Source organism: Acomys russatus, chromosome 9 (assembly GCF_903995435.1).
Source record: "Acomys russatus chromosome 9, mAcoRus1.1, whole genome shotgun sequence".
NCBI lineage: Eukaryota > Metazoa > Chordata > Mammalia > Rodentia > Muridae > Acomys > Acomys russatus.
Window position 1 is genome coordinate 1083700 of NC_067145.1, and position 21489 is coordinate 1105188.

General features: G+C 40.4%; 1 protein-coding gene across 1 annotated transcript in view; it reads left to right on the forward strand.

The window, feature by feature from the left end:
- Positions 1-21489, forward strand: part of C6 (complement C6) — a 65820-nt gene that overhangs the window by 35535 nt on the left and 8796 nt on the right. The window contains exons 9-15 of the mRNA XM_051150919.1: positions 3305-3471; positions 4736-4961; positions 6696-6867; positions 7142-7253; positions 10809-10941; positions 12702-12890; positions 21043-21133. Of these exons, the coding sequence (XP_051006876.1) occupies positions 3305-3471; positions 4736-4961; positions 6696-6867; positions 7142-7253; positions 10809-10941; positions 12702-12890; positions 21043-21133 (1090 nt within the window). The remainder of the gene's footprint in view (positions 1-3304; positions 3472-4735; positions 4962-6695; positions 6868-7141; positions 7254-10808; positions 10942-12701; positions 12891-21042; positions 21134-21489) is intronic.

The window sequence follows — 21489 nt, forward strand, 5'->3', positions numbered from 1 at the left end:
AGAATAAATTAATAAAAAAAACTAAACATAAAAAAAAAAGAATTGTCCAAGACAACAGAGACTCCAGTGGCTTTGAACAGCCATCTTGTCTGACGAAAAAGTTAGATGGAGAGAAAATACAGAGGAAGCCACAATTCTTTATATATTAACCTTAATTGGGATCTAGGATACAAGGGCATCTGTTCTCTGTACAACTGGGGGAGAAAGCAAATGGCTACTTTTTATTTTCCAGAAAAGCATAAGGATAATAGACCAATTTTTCGGAACGTTATTCCAAGAGGCTGTCACAAAGAATGAAACCTGTGCTACCCATTCCACCAGTCATAGCTCTGAAATAAGTCAAACTGAACAGACTGAACAGAAACTAAACATGTCCTTTAGAAGTCACAAAGGGCTTAACCGAAAAAAAGAGAACAAAATAGAACTGAAAACTTCTTTAAACCAGAGACAAGAATGTCATGGTCCCAGATGGACTTGAGGCTAAGACTTTGCCCCCTTTTTCTACAGAGCTAAACTTTTCCAGTCATCTAAACCACTCATGTTCTCTCCTATGCCTTGAAACTATAACTAACTTCTATTTTATATAAAAGTCTTCTCTTACTTTACCTCTCTCATTGGTTGCTACTCCTTCTGGTCTAAACACAGAGAAGCAAAACCACAGAAACTCACAAATTTTAAGTTTTCACTCTTATGAGAAATATAGATGAGAAACAACTACAAGTACTTTGTCATAATAATTAATACACACTTTTAAACATAATACTTGCACATATCTGTTGAATGTGTGTGTGTGTGTGTGTGAGAGAGAGAGACAGAGAGAGAGAGAGAGACAGAGACAGAGACAGAGACAGAGAGACAGAGACAGAGACAAAGAGAAATACAGAGAGAGAGACAGAGACAGAGAGACAGAGACAAAGAGAGATACAGAGAAAGAGACAGAGAGAGACAGAGACAGAGAGAGACAGAGACAGAGAGACAGAGACAAAGAGAGAGACAGAGAGAGAGACAGAGAGAGACAGAGACAGAGAGAGACAGAGACAGAGAGACAGAGACAAAGAGAGATACAGAGAAAGAGACAGAGAGAGAAAGAGACAGAGAGAGACAGAGACAGAGAGAGACAGACAGAGAGAACTGGCTTGTTCTTGTGATTAACCCTGCAGCCTTGTGAGATAGGTGTAATTATAGCTACCAGTCCATTGATCAGGAAATGAAAACAGACAGATGAAGAATGAAAATACACACACTAATAACAAGAATGTCAACTTGACTTAAACATAAATTGGTCAAATAAAGCTGACTCTGGAAGACAGCTTTGCTCGAAGTTAAACAGTCCTGCTAAAATACTTGGAGTTTATCCTAGCAAAGATTCACACTATCCCACTTACAATCAAGCTGTTGATAGGCAATGAGAGTCTGCATGCTCCATCTTTAAAACTGTGACAGGTTTAAAGAATTTCTTTCTGAGTTCATAAAATTGGAAAGAGACTCTGACTTTTCTGGCAAGCTGATGTGCTGTTCAGAGCATCCCTTACCCCAAACAAGCAAAGAAAAGCATTACCAAGAAATGCACAGGCTTAGTTCTGGCCAGTACGTTCTACAGGAAAACAGAATCCAGGGAGGTTGCGATGAAAAGTTAACTAACTAACTAATCAATTAATTCTCTAAAGGAAACATGAAAAAGTGATGTTTTCGTAGTTAGATATACAAAGCACATTATCACCCTTGCAGGGCCCACTGCCTGAATTTCAACTTTTTCTCCAATATTGACTCACTACGTGACCAACATTAAGGATTTAATCTTTCCTTATCTAGGGCTACTCAAAATGAAAATAATAATAGTATTTACTTTGTGTGTGTATCTTGGGAATCCTCATTACGTGAGAAGAACAAATCTGCCCTATATTAAACATTGAGCTTCTATCAGCTAGTTGTTGGTAGGTGGTCATGTGACACATAATAAAAGCCTGCTACAGGTCTCACTTTGTGGTAGAATGCTTGCCTTGCAAGCAGAGAGCCCTGGAAATATGGAAGTTGAATTCTATTAAAACCAGTTAATATAGTCTATGAATAATTTTCTCTTCTTAAGACCTCATGCCTGGCATATATAACTTTTACTGGGATCAGTCTGTTTGTGAAATATGTGATGTCCATCCAAATATTAGCTGCACAGCAGTCACTGCCATGCCAGTCACTTGAACAGCATCAACATAAGGTCATGTCGTCCCCTACCCTGCTGGTCTACAGAAATAAATACAAAAGCATCTAAAAAGTTTTTTATACCTTCCCTTTGAAAGGCATGGTGGCACACACCTTTAATGCCAGCACTAAGAAGGAAGAGGCAGGCGGATCTCTGTGAGTTCGAGGCTAGCCCAGTCTACAAAGTGAGTGCAGGAGAGCCAGTGTGACAAAAAAAGAAGAAAAAAAAAAGAAAATGATGAGATTTCTTGTACAGAAACTATAGAGCAGTGATTCTAAGCCCTCCTAATGCTGAGACCCTTTCAAACAGTTCATGTTGGGGTGACCGCCCCCAATCATAAAATTATTTTTGTTGCTACTTCATAACTGTTATTTTACTACTGTTATAAATTTTAATGTAAATATTTCTGCTTTCCAATGATCTTAGGTGACCCTTATGAAAGGGTCATTTGATGTCCCCAGCAGGGTTGCGACCTATGAGTTGAGAATCACTGGTATGGAGTAAGTGCCAAAATGACGGTAGTCCCAGCCGTACTGCCGGGTGTCGTTTCCTTTGGTCTTATTTCTCTATATTCACTCATACCCATGTTTAAAGTTTTAAGTTTACAAACCCGGTATCATTTTTTTAACTGAAATTGGGAGTTTCTAACATAGCAGTCAGAAAAGACCCTGGTTTGTTTTATTCCATGGACCCCAAACTTGGGGGAGTAGAGACCCAAAGCAAAGCAGTCACAGAATAGGTGCATTTGCATTCCACTGCTGCCTGTTGCTAACTGTGTTTCAAAAACAAGTTGCTCTCAGCTTCAGTACGATCAGTGACAGTAATATCTACTTAGTATTGTCATGAGGATTATGTAAAATAATGTGCGTGTAGATCTCGGTGCACGCCCTGTACCGGCTAAATGGCACTGTTGGCACTGTTACTGTAATTTGTATTATTAATCCCCCTGTTGGGATAAAGAATTTTCCTGCACTTTTTCCTCCGAGCTTACTTATTGGTATTACCTGACTCTGCTGTCTCCATTGCTCTCCTAAGAAAACCGACTTGTCTTTGAAGTACGAATTTTCAGTAAAATTAAACAGATCGTTTTCTTGAATCATCTTGCAGGTTCCTTCTTGCAGGGAGCAGAGACATCCATCTCGCTGGTCCAGGGCGGGAGGAGTGAGTATGCAGCAGCCTTGGCATGGGAGAAGGGGACTGCAGGTCCAGAGCAGCGAGTCTTTTCTGAGTGGTTAGAGTCCGTGAAGGAGAACCCGGAGGTGATTGACTTTGAGGTGAGATTAGACAGTACTGAAGGTAATGGACATGGTTCTCCACCAGCCCAGGCCACACGACAGACACAGCATTCTTTCCATTTCTTTTTCAGATGATAAAATGTCTGTTTTTAGTATGCACTCATGATGCACTGTTTAAAAAAAACATTAAATTGCACATCGATTGCTTTTACAATTTAAGTGAGCATTCTAGTACAGAATTTAGAATTATTACCATGCAGAAAATATTGAGAAGGGGGGTTTAGTGAATAAAATTGCTCACATTTGCCTGAGAACTGTGGGATGGTAACTTCCAGTTTTGTGCTTTTCCTGCAACTCCAGCTTGTGAGTGCTTTAAGAAAGCTTTAGATCCATTTGATTTCCAGCTTCTATCACCATCAATTCAGTTTTCCAGCTTTGTATTTCTTGTAATTAGACAAAAAGGTGAGTTTTGTTATTCACAAGGTACTTTGTATAATATTATATAATGTACAATTAGGTTTGCCTATGACATAACTACATTTTTAAAATGACCTCAGAGTTATTGTGTTGAGTTAATATAGATATAGAACAGTTGAATCATTTTGAATCTAGAACCATTTACATGCAGCAGAAAACCACGTGACCTCCACACATTACAGTATGAACAAAGCCGCTTCCCAGCACACTCTACCCTCGATGGTTGTTTCTTTGGGGTTGTCAAAAAACTTAGAGTGAGCACACTTTTCCTTTGGCTGCTGTTACCTGTGTCACTTGTTGCTCCAGTCCTCCCATTGGTGCAAACAGCAGGGTCACCTCTCCATTTCTTCCCACTGTGCACTTTCTCATCTGACTCCAGCAAAAGCCAACGGGAGTCCTTACACAGAGAGCAAGGAAACCTCCCCTTGTCCTCTCCAGATCTCCCCGCCTGAATCTTAATGAGCTAACAGCAGAGAACTAACGAGGATTAGGAATTCTTGGTGACCTACCTCCACACTTTCGCTGCTTACATTTAATGCTTAATAAATAACATGATACAAGCCCAAATAAGCAATGTGGGGCTTCCTTCACCGCAGACCTGCAGGGCAGGTTAACTGTATACAGTTCACTTCTGCCCTCAGGCACAAGGCTTTCCTCTCCCACCTCAGCAGCCAACTGTCTGTGCTGGATTCTCTAATGAGTCCCGGAAAGTGTGACCTTTTTCTGGTAAATGCTGATTCGATAAGACCTAAGTTGTGGTGCTAAGTATACTGACTGCCCCAGTGGAATGACCAGAGCTCTCTCTCTCTCCGCTGCCTGCTCTCAGCTTGCCCCGATCATGGACTTGGTCAGGAACATCCCGTGTGCAGTAACAAAACGGAATAACCTCAGGAAAGCATTTCAAGAGTATGCAGCCAAGTTTGACCCTTGCCAGTGTGCTCCATGTCCTAACAATGGCCGCCCCAGGCTCGCGGGCATGGAATGTTTGTGTGTGTGTCAGAGCGGTACCTACGGGAAAAACTGTGAGAGGCGGTCTCCGGATTACAAGTCTGGTAAGTGTCAGGGGTTGCTTGTGAAGCTGGTACTTTTCCCGCTTAAAATATATAGTATAGGTTGATTAATTTAAACAAAATAAGACTCACTAGCAAGGTCCACTATGTAAACAAGCCTTCAAATACTAGATTCCAAAGACAAACAATGCCAGGTTCTGCTGTAACCTCTGAGCTTCATACACTGGAAAGATTATCCAACCTCTCTAAGTTACAAGATCCTGATCCAGGGCAATGGTGGCACATGGCTTTAATCCCAGCACTCGGGAGGCAGAATTAGGCAGACCTCCGTGGACTGAGGCCAGCCTTGTCTACAGAGTGAGTTCCAGGAAAGCCAGGGCTAGCTACAGCGTGAAACCCCATCTTTTTAAAAAAATCCTCATCCATAAGACAAGGGTAATTCTATTATTAAGAGTTGAAATGTGTGTGTGTTTAATTATGTTTGCATATGCATATGAACATAATTAAACACACATATTATAGTATATAGTATATATATATATATATACTACAAATATATCATAGTGTAATGCCTATAACATAAGACATTATAAATTTAATACATGATACTTTGTCTTAGTTACTCCTTTACTGCTATGATAAAACACCATAAACAAGGCAACTGATAGAAGGAAGGGTTTCCCTGGGGCTTACAGTTCAGGAGGGTTGGAATGTTATGGAAACAGGAAGCGGAGAGAGAACTTTGGAAGCAGCACACAGCTCTTGAAACGTCCAAGTCCACCACTAGTAACACTTCCTCCAGCGAGGCTACATCTCGTCAGCCTCCCCCAAACAAGGACACCCACTGGTGATCAAATATTCAAATTCCAGAAAGCATGGGACATATTTATCACTAAACCTCCATATACTGTCACCAGAGACCTATATTATTATGTGTCAGTATAATGTATAAGCAGGATGGTTTATGATAAGGGATAAAGTAAGCCACAAGCAAAGTTTTTACACATGTCTAAATACATTAACTCAGATTTTCTTTAGAGAAGGGATGATGCCTATGGATGAGGATATGTTCCATTACCTATAAAAAGTGTAATTTGATACACACGTCTGTCTTAGTCCACGTTCTATTGCTGTGAAGATGCACCCTGACCATGACAACTCTTAAAAAGGAAGTACTGCATTGGAGCCAGCTTACAGTTTCAGAAGTTTAATCCATTATCAACGCGGCAGGGGGCATGCATGGCAGACATGATAGATGAGAGTTCTACATCGGATCCAAATGCAGAAGGAAGAGACACTGGGCCTAGCTTGGGCTTCTGAAACCTCAGGGCCCACTCCCAGTGACACACTTCTTCAATAAAGTCACATTCCTAGTCCCTCTTAGGTAGTCCACTCCCTGGTGACCAAGCATTCAAATATATGAGCGTATGACGGCCATTCTTATACAAACCACCACAATTTTGTTCAAGAGATTTTTATATTTGTACGTATATGTTTATGTATGCACATACATATGTTTTGTGCATGCAGTAATATATTACTGATATAATTACTAATGATTGAAGTGATTCGTAGCTGTTGCCATTTTATTCGAGCCTGTGAAAACAGGAAAGGGAATCAGACCCCTTCCATAAGTAACTTCTTACAATCCTCCCTGTAAAGCTGTAGCATCCTGCAAAGCATGTCACAGAGCAAATGTGAGAAAACCAGGTTGTCCTACTCTCCAAGGCCAAGTTTTCTTGCACCAGGATGGCGATGGGTCTTCCTCTGTTCCAGATGCAGTGGATGGAAACTGGGGCTGCTGGTCCTCCTGGAGCGCGTGTAATGCTGCTTATAGGAGATCAAGAACCCGGGAGTGTAATAACCCCTCCCCCCAGCGAGGAGGGCAGCGCTGTGAGGGCAAGCATCAGCAAGAAGAAGACTGTACATTCTCAATAATGAAAAACGAGTAAGGCCGGGGTGCACAGGAACAAAGGATTACTGGTTTGCATTTACAACTGTTAATTGAAAAACACTTAGGACTTTAGCTGTGTCTATGTAATATACCGGTAACGCACGGAATCTGCTGCTACCTCAGCTCAGAAAGCAGCAGCTTCTCTTTATTTAACCAGCATCTGTGCATTATAAATATGTAGACACATTGGGCATATTACTTTTATATATGCATGCATGAACATATGTATGTGTGGGCGCACATGCACATATTAACTTTTCCCTTTTAGTGGACAGCCATGTATCAGTGACAATGAGGAAATAAAAGAAACGGACCTTGCTGAGATAGAAGCAGATTCAGGGTGTCCTCGGCCAGATCTCCCAGAAAATGGATTTATCTGGGTAAGTATCCTTATTTTAAGTAAAGTATTCAAACTTTTGGTTGAAGTTCAAGAAGAGGACATGAAACATATGTGTTTTATTTTCATTAGAATTATTGTTTTCCTACTTTAGTAATATGCTCACTCAAAAGTACAAAGGAATATTCATAAATGCTGGAGAACCCTTTTATCTTGAGTTCCCCAGGGGGTAACTTCATGCCTGCTCGTTCGTAAAGGCAGGATCGGGAGCCGTTTTCCTTTACCACTGAGGGCATCAAAGGCAATACAGTGTGTGAGTAGAGACTGGAGCTTCAGCACAGGGTAGGTCTGCATCTGAGGCCTGGCTGCTCCCTCCTGGGTCTAAGGCATGCTCTCCAAAAGATAAAGGAGACTTAGATATGAGCAGTGGAGGTGTTGAGCTTGCATTGTGTTTTTAGGTTAGAAATTGAGCAGTCAATACTATTTTAATATTTTAACTTCATCGTTTTCATTAAGCTACAACATGTTTCTAGGCTTCTTGTAAGACATAAACACTCACTGTCACATGGGTCTGGGATTAGATTGAACCTTTTAGGAGATATGTAATGTTAAAATTGATCACAAAAGGCATGCTCTCTAGTCATTTTTAAAGTGAGTAAATCTTTTAAATTAATCTTTTTCTGATAGTATATTTATTATCAAAACTCAATAACATACAAATCTCCAAAACTGTCCTCATAGATATCCATAGCTGGGGTGTTCTAATGCACCACGCCTCGTGGTCTTAAAAGGAGGCATTTTGGAATGAGGTAAATTCAATCAGTCTTCCATTCAGAGCAGAGGTCTCCACTTCATCAGTGCAATAGAGGGCATATTAAAACACAGAGCAGCACGTCCACTCCCACAGTTTCTGGTTCACCAACTCTCGAGTGAGTCCCCCAAAAGCCAAGATCCACAAGCTTCCAGACATTGCTAATGCTGCTTGGTTGGGAGTTGTAGAGAGGAGACCAATCCTTTAGATGAGGCGTCAGCAAACTACAGCCTACAGGCTCAGCCTGGTTTGTTGCTTTAAAAAAATAATAATAAATTTTACCCCAGGAGTCTTGCTGAAACTAGGGCACCAGCCAAAGACAATATGTGCAATAAACTTTGAAGACCTACCCAGATCTAGCCAATGGTCAGAACATTCTCCACAGTTGAGTGGAGAGTGAGGACTGACTTTCACATGAACTCTGATGCCCCATATTTGACCATGTCCTCTGGATGGGAAGGCCTGGTGGCATTCAGAGGAAGGATAGCAGGCTACCAAGAAGAGACTTGATACCCTATGACCATATACAGGGGGAAAAGGTCCCCCTCAGTCACAGTCATAGGGGAGTAAGGGGAAAATAGGAGGGAGGAGGAATGTGAGGATTCAAGAGATGGGATAACAATTGAGATGTAATATGAATAAATTAATAAAATATTTTTTTAAATAAAATTTACAACACAGCCATATTAATTTATTCCCATATTACCTGTGGCTGCTTCTGTGAAGTACTGAAAAACATGAGTAACTCTGACAGATTCTCTTATGACCGACAGCTGACTACTGCAGGCCCTTTATGAAACAACGTTTTCTAGTTCCTGCTTTAGAACATCCATATCAAAGTTATATATTGCCAGATCCAGCTGTCTACACAACGTTTAACATGTTTGCACCAGCTGCATTCAAGAACTGTTTTTTTAAAAAAATGTTGCTTAATTTTAAAAGCCCATTGAGGTTTTAAAGAGAAATTCATTATGCTTTATGGATTCTTTTGTAAAATTAGATTGTCTCTTACTCCATTCCCTGCTGTTGTAACCAAGCCCCACAGACTAGATGAGTTTATATACTGGAAAAAGAATTATTTAAACCTGTTGTGGTAGAGCACATCTTTAATCCCAGTGCATGGGAGGCAGAGGTAAGTGGATCTATGTGGATTTGAGGCCAGCCTGTGTACATAGTGAGTTACAGGCTACCCAGAGCAAATAAACAAAGCAGTTATTTAGCAGACAGTTGTAGGATTTGGGGAGTAAGAGTGTGTTAGAATGTCTCTGCCATCTAAGCTCAGTGATTATAACATATTCTGATAAATTATTGCTTCACTTGAGATATGGATATGGGAGTTCAAAGCAGTGAATTATTTCAGGAAAAAATGCACGAATAAAAAGTAAGCAGCCACTAGCTTGTAAGAAGTCTCAAGCAGACAAGCGGGCTTACTGCACAGCCTAGCCAAGTACAGTCCCTGAAACTAGTGGTAGAAGGATGAAGCCAACTTCCAAAAGTGCTTCTTTGACTTTGACATATATATTGTGGCACCCATGCGCATGCACACACACACACACACACACACACACACACACACACACACACACACACACACACACACAGAGTAAAATCATTTTTAAGTTGTGTGGTCAATAAAAAAAATCCAAATCATTGATATTTTGTAACAGTTCACTTCCCTTGGGAACCAAGATGCATAACTTTTTTTTCCCAAGAAAGTAAGACTCTTCTAGGATGTAGTGTGAACAAGTCATTAAAAGGTTAATTGCTGAATTTACACCTTCCAGCAAATTCTCAAGTTGAGGTCTGAGAAGAACTTTCTGGTCAAAACTTAGCACTCTTCCCCATCTTGGTAAAGGACTAGAGCGATCTTTGCTAGTTCTGCTGGGAAAGACAAAGCTTCATGTGGTTTCCAAGAGACATTAAGGCTTCTGTAAGGATGTGTGTGTGTGTGTGTGTGTGTGTGTGTGTGTGTGTGTGTGTGTGTGTTTTGTGTGTTTGTGTATGGGTAAGGGTGAAGGCCAGAGGTCAGCTCTAATTGACCTCCTCTATTGCTTTCCACTGTATTATTTTTGAGATAAAGTCACACTCAATCTTCAGCTTATGAGTGGGTGTGACTGGGTGGCCAGCAAGCTCCAGAGAACCTCCTGTCTCTACCACCACTGATGCTAGAGTTACAGATGTATGCCACCACATCTGGATTTCACATTGGTATGTAAGTTCCACATGCTTCATACAGCAAGCACTTTTGTGACTAAGCCCCAAGGAACACGGTTTTTTTTTTTCATCTATTTGTTTGTTTTTGTCCACGGTAGCAACGGCACAAGGAGGCTTACTCACATCTCCACAGACCTGAGAAGCACACAAAGCTCAGGTAGAAAGTGCAACCTGTCTATAACCTACCAGACCTGCACCCAGCCCCATTGTATATTCCTGGCTGGACTTAAACTCATAGAGACCTACTCCCTCTGCCTCCCAAATTCTGGGATTAAAGGCAGGTACCATCGTGCTCAAAAGGAGCAAGACTTTTAAGTGCAAAAATTATAATTAGTTTAAGACAAAAAATGAATTCAGAGAATGAAAAGCTGAAAAGTTATTAATGAACAAAAGTTATTTTAAGGAGAAATGAAGAGAAAGACCTTTGGCTTGAATTTAGGAGTAGACCATTGAGGAGACTGTTGAGTGAGTGGATTCTAGGGGTCTGCAATATGCAGAGTACAGGTAAACTTAAGGGATTCAGAGATGAGGGTACATCACATTCATACTTTCTGCTTTCTGTTTTATTTCTAGAATCAAAAGAAACTGTACTCCATTGGGGAGGATGTTGAAATTTCATGTCTTACTGGATTCAAAGCTGTGGGATACCAGTACTTCAGATGCTTACCAGACAGAACCTGGAGGCGAGGAGACGTCGAATGCCAACGTGAGGACGGGGCAAGCATCTGCATACCTCTCCTGCAGAATGAATGTGTCCAATACAAATAGAACAAAATAAGTTCAGTCCATTTCATTATTGTTAGCAACTGTAGTGAAAGAGACTTAGTGAAGCAGTAAATAGGGCTCATTTGGTAAAGTTGTGTTTCATATTACCAGTTTCAGCTCTCCTGCCCTTGCACATTAGACTCATACACACAGTGATATGGATTATGTCTCTAAAACTAAATGTGTGGAACCAGGAAACTTACTTAACCATAGGCTGTCCTGGGTGATGTAAATTTTGAAACAAGTGAATAAATTAAATTTTTAAAAGTACTCAGATTTGGGATTCTGTATGAGATGCCATTATCTCCAAACCACTGTTCATCTGGAGGGTACAATCACATCTTTTGCTGAAAAAGACTGAATAAAATGAATGCTTCCTGTGACTACCTATGCTATAGGAAGACAAAAGCTGAGAATCAGGCAAGACTCAAAAGGGATCTCAAAGACTTTCTGGGACCACTTATGTGGAGTTGAAAGCAGTGTCAATTAAAATGTCCTACACCTGTCACTCATGGTGTTATAACTTGCCTTAAGAAAAATAGAAAAAGAAGATGGAGGAATAATTCAGTACTTAAGGGCACTTGCTATTCATTCAGACGATCCATATTTGATTCCAAGAAGTCCCATGGCCACTTAGGACCATATATATATATATATATACAGTTCCAGGAAATGGGCACCCTTTTCTGACTCTTTAGGCATTGCACCAGGCACACATATAGATAAAATAAAAATAAACAAATTCTTAGAAAGAAAGAAAACACTCAAGAGGTAGGGAATAATAAATTATTTCTTTTTTCTTTTATTTATTTATTTATAATATTTTATTAATTTATTCATATTACATCTCACTTGTTATCCCATCCCTGTATCCTCCCATTCCTCCCTCCCTTCCACTTTCACCCTACTCCCCTCCCCTATGACTGTGACTGAAGGGGGCCTCCTCTGCCTATATATGCTCATAGGGTATCAAATCTCTTCTTGGTAGCCTACTATCCTTCCTCTGAGTGCCATCAGGGGAAGTGGTCAAATATGGGGCACCAGAGTTCATGTGAAAGTCAGTCCCCACTCTCCACTCAACTGTGGAGAATGTCCTGTCCATTGGCTAGATCTGGGTAGGGGTTTGAAGTTTACTGCACATATTGTCCTTGGCTGGTGCCATAGTTTGAGCAGGACCCCTGGGTCCAGATCTGACCATCATATTTATTTTGAGATATAACAAGAATAAATTAATAAAAAATGAAAAAAATATATGCCAACATTACATAGATATGAAAATAATATATATTAAAGTAGAGATTATAGAAATATGATTGGTAGGTAGATAGATAGATAGATAGATAGATAGATAGATAGATAGATAGATAGATAGAAATTCTGGAATGTAACTACTTACATATACATCAAAATAAATTATTTCTTAAAAGAAAAATATCCAAAGATGTGATAAAAGTTGGATGTGCCTGGGGCTAATTCTCAGCAAGCAAACCTCAGCTATCAGGAGTATAGGAATTTTTTAGCGGAATTTCTGAGGAGAAGCTCGGAGACTTTAATTACAAACTCCACAGTTTAAAAGGAGGTGCCCCTGCTGAACAGACACAATAAATCTCACTAGCATTACCTCTTGGTCACATATCATCTGCCTGCATTTTTGACTATTCTGCTCCACTGAGCACATCTGAGATATTGCTATCCCTACAGGGACCGAGTGCCTCAAGCCTGTTGTTCAGGATGTCCTGACCATATCCCCATTTCAGAGAGTGTATAAGATTGGTGAATCCATTGAGCTGGCCTGCCCCAGAGGCTTTGTTGTTGCTGGACCAACAAGATACACCTGCGAGGGAGACTCCTGGACGCCTCCTATTTCAAGTTCCTTGACCTGTGAAAAAGGTGAGCAGTGACTCAAGATTTGGGATTCCATAATGTTTGGCTCCACAGGGTCGATAATTCAACATCCACAACATTGCTACCACTCAAATAGATTTTTGAATGAAAGGAAAAGTGCACTTCACCCTGTGCAGATAATGAGGTAATACCTTAGCGGCCAAGCAGGGGTCTTTATAGTTGGGGGGTGGGTGAGTTTAATTAATAATTAATAAACATTGACAGGGAATTCAAGATCTTTCATGTAACAAGATCAGAACTGATAATTAATTGAAATTTTTGGTTCTAGTAAAGAAGAATAAAAAGTGGGAAACATGTAATTAGGCATCATATTAATTACCTATATCTGAAATTTTCTATGTCTTTGAGTCCATCATCTGTCTCTCCCTGTATCTGCTTCCCTAAATGATATCTTTCAGTGCTGGGTGGCATCCTTTTAAAATCTGCCCAAGCCCCATCTTCCTAATGTTGATGTTACTGAACCATAAAGAAAACAGTACCTGGTATTTGGTTAAAACACTTCCAGCTAGAAAGGATTTTGATATTAATCCAAAAATATAAGATTATCCTGTATTATGAGGCTAATATCTGCTTATAAGTGAGTATATACCATGCTTGTCTTTCTGGGTCTAAGTTACCTCACTGAGGATAATCTTTTCTAGTTCCATCCACTTGCCTTCAAATTTCAACCACAATATAATACACAGACCTAAAAAAGCTAAATAACAAGGAGGACCCTAGAGAGAATGCTTAATTCTCTTTAAGAAGGGCAAATCGAATAGACACCAGAAGCGACTGCAAAGAAGGAACAGGAAGGGAACCTACCATAGAGGTCCTCTGAAGGACTCCACCCAGAAGGGGATTGAAGCAGATGCTGAGACCCACAGCCGAACTCTGGGATGGAGCCCAGAGAGTCTTATGGAAGACTTGATAGAAGGACCTGGAGAGGTCAGGTGCTCCACAAGGAGACCAATGAAGCCAAGAAATCTGGGTCCAGGGTGGGGGTGAGGGTACTATGGAGACTGATGCACCAACCAAGTACCATGCATGCTGAGGACCTAGAACCCCTGCTCAGAAGTAGTCTGTAGTCAATAGGCAGCACAGTCTGCTTGTGGGTCCCATAATATGGGGAGTAGGAGCTACCTCTGACATGGACTCTGGTGCCCACTAGTTTATCACTTCCTCCTGATAGGGTGGCTTGGCAGGCCACAGAGGAAGAGGATACAGGAAGTGCAGATGAGACTTGAGGACTAGAGGGATGGCTCAGCAGCTAAAGACTAGGCTCACAACAAAAAATATAAGAGAATTGGAAAGCTGAGGTCAGATGATAGGGAAGGAGGGCTCCCCCTTTCTGAGGACTAGGGGAACTGGGAGGGAGGATAAGGGAGGGAAGATGGGACCAGGAGGAGACAAGGGAAGAAGCTACAATCAGGAAGTAAAGTGAATAAAATAAAATAAAAATATGATAACAAAAAAGAAATAAGAAATAGATCTTTTAACCTTGATTTGAATGCAAATTTGTGCATGTACCAAAACATCATATGGAACACAAAAAAATCTGAACACATTTTATGTACAAAAATATGAGTACAGGGTTCAGTCAATATAAAGTTTTAAGAAACCTCCCCTGATGAATCTTGTATCCTTGGCGATGAGAACAGTTATTTTGAAGAGAAGAAAAATATGCACCTATCTTTGAAACAATTGACTAGAGAACACAATTGAATTTTCATATTTTCCTAAATCTTTTTAGTGATCTCACCCACAAGTAATTTAAAAATGGGTTTTGAAAATCACTTTTATTTGACTATGTAAAACCTTTGCCTGAAAGATAAGATCATTTTTTCTTTACTTTGACATATATATTGAATTAGTTTATATAATAACAAGGGTAGTTTGTTTTGTCAAATAATGTCCAATTACTTGAGAGAGAGAGAGAGAGAGAGAGAGAGAGAGAGAGAGAGAGAGAGAGAGAGAGAGAGAGAGACTGAGCAAAAGAGAGGAGAGGAGAGCACGCATTGTATTGTGGAATGCTTTTGTACATCACGTATGTGAGTGGGGGCACATGCACATGCATGCCTACATATGTAGAGGCCAGAGGTCACTGTCCTCCTTGCTTTTTGTTTTTTTAGGAAGGTCCTCTCACTAAACCTGTAGCTCATCCATTTGGTTAGGCTTACTGACCAGAGAGTGCCAGACACCTGCCTGTCATGTCCAGTGCCCCGCCTAGAAGTGCTGGGACCCGAACTCAGATCCTTGTACTTATGTGGCTAGTGCTCTACCAGCTTTGCACAACCCCAGCCTTGAGTGTTTACGCTTTCCTTAAATTTACTTTTTCAGTTTATGTCCAAAATAGTGGCTTTCATTGTAATAACTTCATTAATGTGCACAATGTTTCTGGCTCATGTGAGTCCTCACTTCCCTATCCGTGCTCTCTCTCCCCCTTTCCTCTGATTAGTAACCTCTCCCCCCCGCCATTGATTCCTCCTTCTGATTTCATGTCATATATGTAATATATATTCATCAATGTAGATAAATCTAGATCCTGCATATGAGAGAAAACAAATTATTATTTGTCTTTCATCAGGTCATTATCCTCTCTTGATTCCAGTCCCTTCCACTTAGATCTCTTCCTATGAGGGATAGCATGTGGTATTTGTTCTTTTGAGTAATGTCTCACTTTTAATAAGAATCCTTAAAGATGCATTGAAATAAGCTATTAGGCTAATTTCACTTTTGAAAAGAAGAGAGGCACACAGTGGGAAAATTAGGCCAAGCTTATTCATCAGTGCTGCTAACTCCCTATGTGCCTTGCTGCCCTCCTCCTTTGTTTTCTTCTGAGCTCTCATAATATTTGAAGGAAAAGGAGAGAGTTAACCTTTCAACTAACCTCACATGGATCCTGTGGGAATTAGTGAGGACGTCAGGTGAATGTTGTACCTTCAATCACAGGCTCCTAATCATAATAATAATAAGTAAATAATATAAATGCCAGAAAAAAAGAGATGTGCTTGAACATTACAGGATTCCAAAGTTAATATGTTCTGAGTAGTATTTTGTTTGTAAGAGTAGGTGTACATACATACATACATACATACATACACACACATAATACATACCACCTGCATACCCAACTCTGTCTTTGGAATTTTAAATTGTAAGCAAATAAAAAGATGTTTTACATCTAGATAAAGAAAATAAAATATCTTATATACTCTATCTTCCAATGCAGTAATAGAAAGACTCTAGTCAAAGAAAGGAAAGGATTAAAAAAAAATAGCCCAAATAAGGTAAAGACACTTTTAGGCTGTCACTTGGTCAAAGACAGACTCTTTGGTCTTTCCATATGAAAAGGTGTTTTCTTCAGATACTTAGCATTACTGTCCTCCACATTCGCTTTCTTTCTTCCTCTGAGGACCAGCCCCTTAAACAGCCTCTCAGAAAATTTCCTGATCTCAGAATTGCAAAGATTAAAAGTATTCTCCTTTACGTTGCTCCTGAGTTTGGTCTTCTGGCCTGCTCCATACCAGCAGCAGCTTCCTCCTAAAGAACCAGAGAGGAATGAAAGCTCATGTGTGGTTCACCGAGCACTTCAAACTGGCAGTGACTAGACAGTGGTCCTCAGCACTTGAAGGTTGATCTCTCGCTGCAAACAGTGCATGACTCTGAGCCTCCTCTATGCTGTGTGAGAAGAGAACAGACCAATTGTGTAAGAAACAATGGGGAGCCTCTTCCACGTCTGTGTAAATCTGCATAGCTGCAACACATCGCACTCATCTCTTCTGACATTCATATGACTTATCATATTAGAGTTACAGTCCTCCAAATTTATCTAGGTTCGTGGCAACATTTTGCCAGGTGAAATGGGGATTCCAAAATAAGATAGTGGTGGGAAATAGAAAGAGCAGCAAGGAAGGAACCCCACAGTTGTTTTCAGTATTCAGTTGTGTCTCCAACAAAAACCTCATCCCACCCAATCTTGTGCATAATAGGCTAAGTGAGAAAGTGTGAGCCATATCTCCTGTTCTGCCATGTGATTTAATGGATATCTACATATGGTTTCCCAGTTTCTGTCTTGACAATTAACTTGTTCACTGTGGATGGTGATGCATCATATCTAGCTCCGGGAAGCTTGGCTCATCCAATGCAGCTACTCTAAATATCCTGGGGGTATCCTTCACTGAAAGCAAAGAGATCAAAGATTTTTCCTTACAGATAGTATACCTCAAGTGTCTTGTGCCCACTTTAGTCCCCTTCATCCATGCAGACACTATTCAGTTCTTCATTTTAGCTCAAGCATACTTCTTTGGGAATCTTTCCTTACGTTTCCCAGTTGACGTCACTATGGTATACAGTTTCTTTGATCCATGTTGCCTTTTTAAAAGATTGTCCATACTTTCAATTGTAAACCCATTGTTATAGTAGTTTATACACATGACATAAATGTCTCGAATGAATCTACTTCTTTAGTTCTATTGGGAACCTTGGTCCAAATTACTGTCCCCTTTCTCGTGAATTACTAACAAACTGAACCCCTTTAGACCCATCAAAGAACCGCTGTTTTTTCCTTCCTCTGTTTTCACTGAGAACTCTCCTTTTCCTGCCCCCACTCCTCCTCTTCTTTTGTACCTTTTTTGTTAACCATAAAATCATAGTACACAGACTATCTATATGGGTCAATAGCTACATTCATCTTATATAAAAATCAGACTTTCAAGCAATTACACACACACACACACACACACACACACACACACACACACACACATCACTACCAAATTACAAGATCCTCTTAGTTAGTGCCATAATGCTAGATTTCACAGATGTCGTGTTTGTTCTTGTATTCTCTGACCTCCCAGCAGGTTTCAACTATGTAGAATTTCTCTATGTGTGTTCCAACACACATCATTTTTTGTTGGTGGTAGAGCTTTTGATTTTGGTTTGCGTGGGTTTTGTTTCATTTTGTTTTGTTTTGTTTTTATCCCTGAGACAGGATGTCCTGGAACAGGCTGGCCTCAAACTCAGAGATCCACCTGCCTCTGCCTCTTGAGTGCTGGGATTAAAGGTAGGCACCAGTACCAGCAACAAACCTTTTTTTTTTTTTTTTTTTTTTTTTTTTTTTAGTTCCTTCTGCCCTAGATGTCTCCTTGTTTTTCACAGGTCTCTGCCTATGCAAGACCATTAAATGAAGGAATTTCCTTAGCCTCAGATCTGCCCCACCTCACTCTGCACTCTTGTGCTAGGGAATCCTACTCACATCTGCAGCCTTAATAAATTTAATCAATTTAAGCCTTAGCACAGGTTTCTCTGATGTGTTCTAAAGAGTAATACCCAAATTCCTCTAAGTGTACTTTATTTGGATATTCTAAGGATATCACAACCTCAATGTGAATAGAAAGAGGTCTTGATCCATCATCTTTCCCTGCCTGAAATGAGCCATCCTCTGATATTTTCTTTCAGGAAAGGTCGCGCTATCTCTTCTCTTTATGTAAGCTAGACACTTAAGATGGAGCTTGGCTGCTGTCAGAACTCACAACAGCATTAACAGAATTTATTTTAACACTCATCCACATATACTTCATCCTCGCTTGTCACATACATGCATATAATGTATCTATTTCCCTCTTCCTTCACATCTGGTACCTTGTTCTAAATTATCATCCCTTTGTACCTGAATCACTATGGTTGCACTATAGATTATGTACCATAGCCCTCTTCTCTATACCTCTGCACGGAACACAAAGCCTATCTAGATTTCAAAACCCAGGCCTGGTGCTGTCACAAATGCTTCCTCACTTAAAAACCATCAAAGAGATACTGCTTGGGGAAAAAGGAGGAACAACCTTACTGTGGTCCTTAACTCCCACCATGGACTGTTGCTTTTGCTTTTCTGTGCTCAGCCACACTGGCCTCTTCCCAGTTCCAGGAAAGTTGCATGCTGTCTCCGTTTTGAACATTTTCATATGTGATGCTCCCTCTGCTTCCAACAGTCTCCCCACTCTCTCCCTGCTACACACATGTCACTGTTCCTAGCCTTCCTAGGAACATCAATTTCTCTAATTGCATGCTTTCACTTTAATAACACTGATATCGTTAGCAATTCTCAGTGTTTGGTCAACATCTATCTGCCCCCACAAGGTACAGAATGTGAGACACAGTTCACTCAGTCCAGTCTCAGAATCCATCAGAGTATCCAGAGCATCACAAATGATGCATAAATATCTGAAAGACAAATCTCACCGTTTCCGGTTTTCATCGTAGTTTTCTAAGCTCAACAGCAAATATAGGTTGGAAAGTAACAACGAGGGTGAGATGAAAGGACCATTTGGATGAGATATCTCATGACAGCTTACTTAGAAGAAATCACGATGATTGAGCTAATCCCGCAGACAAACAAGAACCCTTCACCACAGCCTGTTCTCCTAAGTCCAACTTTATCACTGCAACTCTTCTTTTTTTTTTTTTTTTTGTCTTTTTTTTTATTAATTTATTCTTGTTACATCTCAATGTTTATCCCATCCCTTGTATCCTCCCATTCCTCCCTCCCCACCCTTCCATTTTCCCATTATTCCCCTCCCCTATGACTGAGGGGGATTACCTCCCCCTGTATATTCTCATAGGGTATCAAGTCTCTTCTTGTCTACCTGCTGTCCTTCCTATGAGTGCCACCAGGTCTCCCCCTCCAGGGAACATGGTCAAATGTGAGGCACCAGAGTACGTGAAAAAGTCATATCACACTCTCCACTCAACTGTGGAGAATATTCTGATCATTGGCTAGATCTAGGAAGGGGTTTAAAGTTTACCTCCTGTATTGTCCTTGGCTGGTGCCTTAGTTTGAGCGGGACCCCTGGTCCCAAATCTGCCAATCATATTGTTCTACTTGTAGATTTCTAGGACCGTCTGGATCCTTTTATTTTGCTATTCTCCCATGCGTCTCTCATTTAGAGTCCCAATAGGATGCCCTCCCCTCTGTCCCAGTTTCCTGGTAAGTGAAGGCTTTCGTGGGACATGCCCCTTGGGCTAGTATGCAGATATAAGTGAGTATATACCATTTGAGTCTTTCTGCTTCTGGGTTAACTCACTCATTATGATCATTTCTAGCTCAATCCATTTATCCACAAATTTCGGGAATTCCTTGTTTTTAATAGCTGAGTAGTATTCCATAGTGTATATGTACCACAGTTTCTTTATCCACTCTTCTACTGAGGGACATTTAGGCTGTTTCCATGTTCTGGCTATTATGAATAAGGCTGCTATGAACATGGTTGAGCTAATTTTCTTGTTGTGTGCTGGAGCATCTTCTGGGTATATTCCAAGGAGTGGAATAGCTGGGTCTTGAGGAAGCCCTATTCCCATTTTTCTGAGATAGCACCAGATAGATTTCCAAAGTGGCTGTACTAGTTTGCATTCCCACCAGCAATGAAGGAGTGTTCCTCTCTCCCCACATCCTCGCCAGCATGTGGTGTTGCTTGAATTTTTGATCTTAGCCATTCTGATGGGTGTAAGATGGAATCTCAGAGTTGTTTTGATTTGCATTTCCCTGATGACTAAGGAGGTTGAGCATGTCTTTAAGTGTTTCTCAGCCATTTGATATTCCTCTGTTGAGAATTCTCTGTTTAGTTCCAAGCCCCATTTCTCAATTGGGTTATTCGGTTTGGTGGTGTTTAATTTCTTGAGTTCTTTATATATTTTGGATATTAGACCTTTGTCAGATGTAGGGTTGGTGAAGATTTTTTCCCAGTCTGTAGGCTGTCGCTTTGTTCTCTTGACAGTGTCTCCTGCCTTACAGAAGCTTCTCAGCCTCATGAGGTCCCATTTATTAATGGTTGACATTAAGGCCTGGGCCGTTGGTGTTCCGTTCAGGAAGTTGTCTCCTGTGCCAATATGTTCCAGGCTCTTTCCCACTTTGTCCTCTAAGTGGCTTAGTGTCTCTGGTTTTATGTTGAGGTCTTTAATCCACTTGGATTTGAGGTTTGTGCAAGGTGACAAATATGGGTCCAGTTTCATTTTTTTACACATAGACCTCCAGTTAGACCAGCACCATTTGTTGAAGATGCTATCCTTTTTCCATTAAATGGATTTGGCTTCTTTGTCAAAAATCAATCACTTGCAACTCTTAAGGACACTGAGCTTTTCCCTCTCTTTTCTTTTGTTTCAGATATTCTAACAAAATCAAAAGGTTTTTGTCAACCAGGACAAAAGCAATCAGGATCCAAGTGCATTTGTATGTCTCCAGAAGAAGACTGTAGGTACGTATGAAACACTCCGAAGTGTGTTTGCAAAACAAGGAAATCAACCTGGTGTAGCCAATTTAATGGAGAAGCTGACCTTGACACACAAACACGAGACATTAATTTGCACATAACTGAAACCCATATGTTCAGTTGAATATGCATTTTCCTATTGGGGTGGCATGCTCTTTTTAATTATTTATTTTATTTTTGTAATCATAATATAATTAGGCCATTTCCCTTCAACTTTTCTCCCTTCAAACTTTCTCATATATCCCTCCTGGGAGTCAGGTTTTTTTTAATTATGTCTCAGCCTGACTCCCTAAGTTGATGTTGCTTTTGTCTACTTAAGCAGTCTAATTATTGTATTAAAA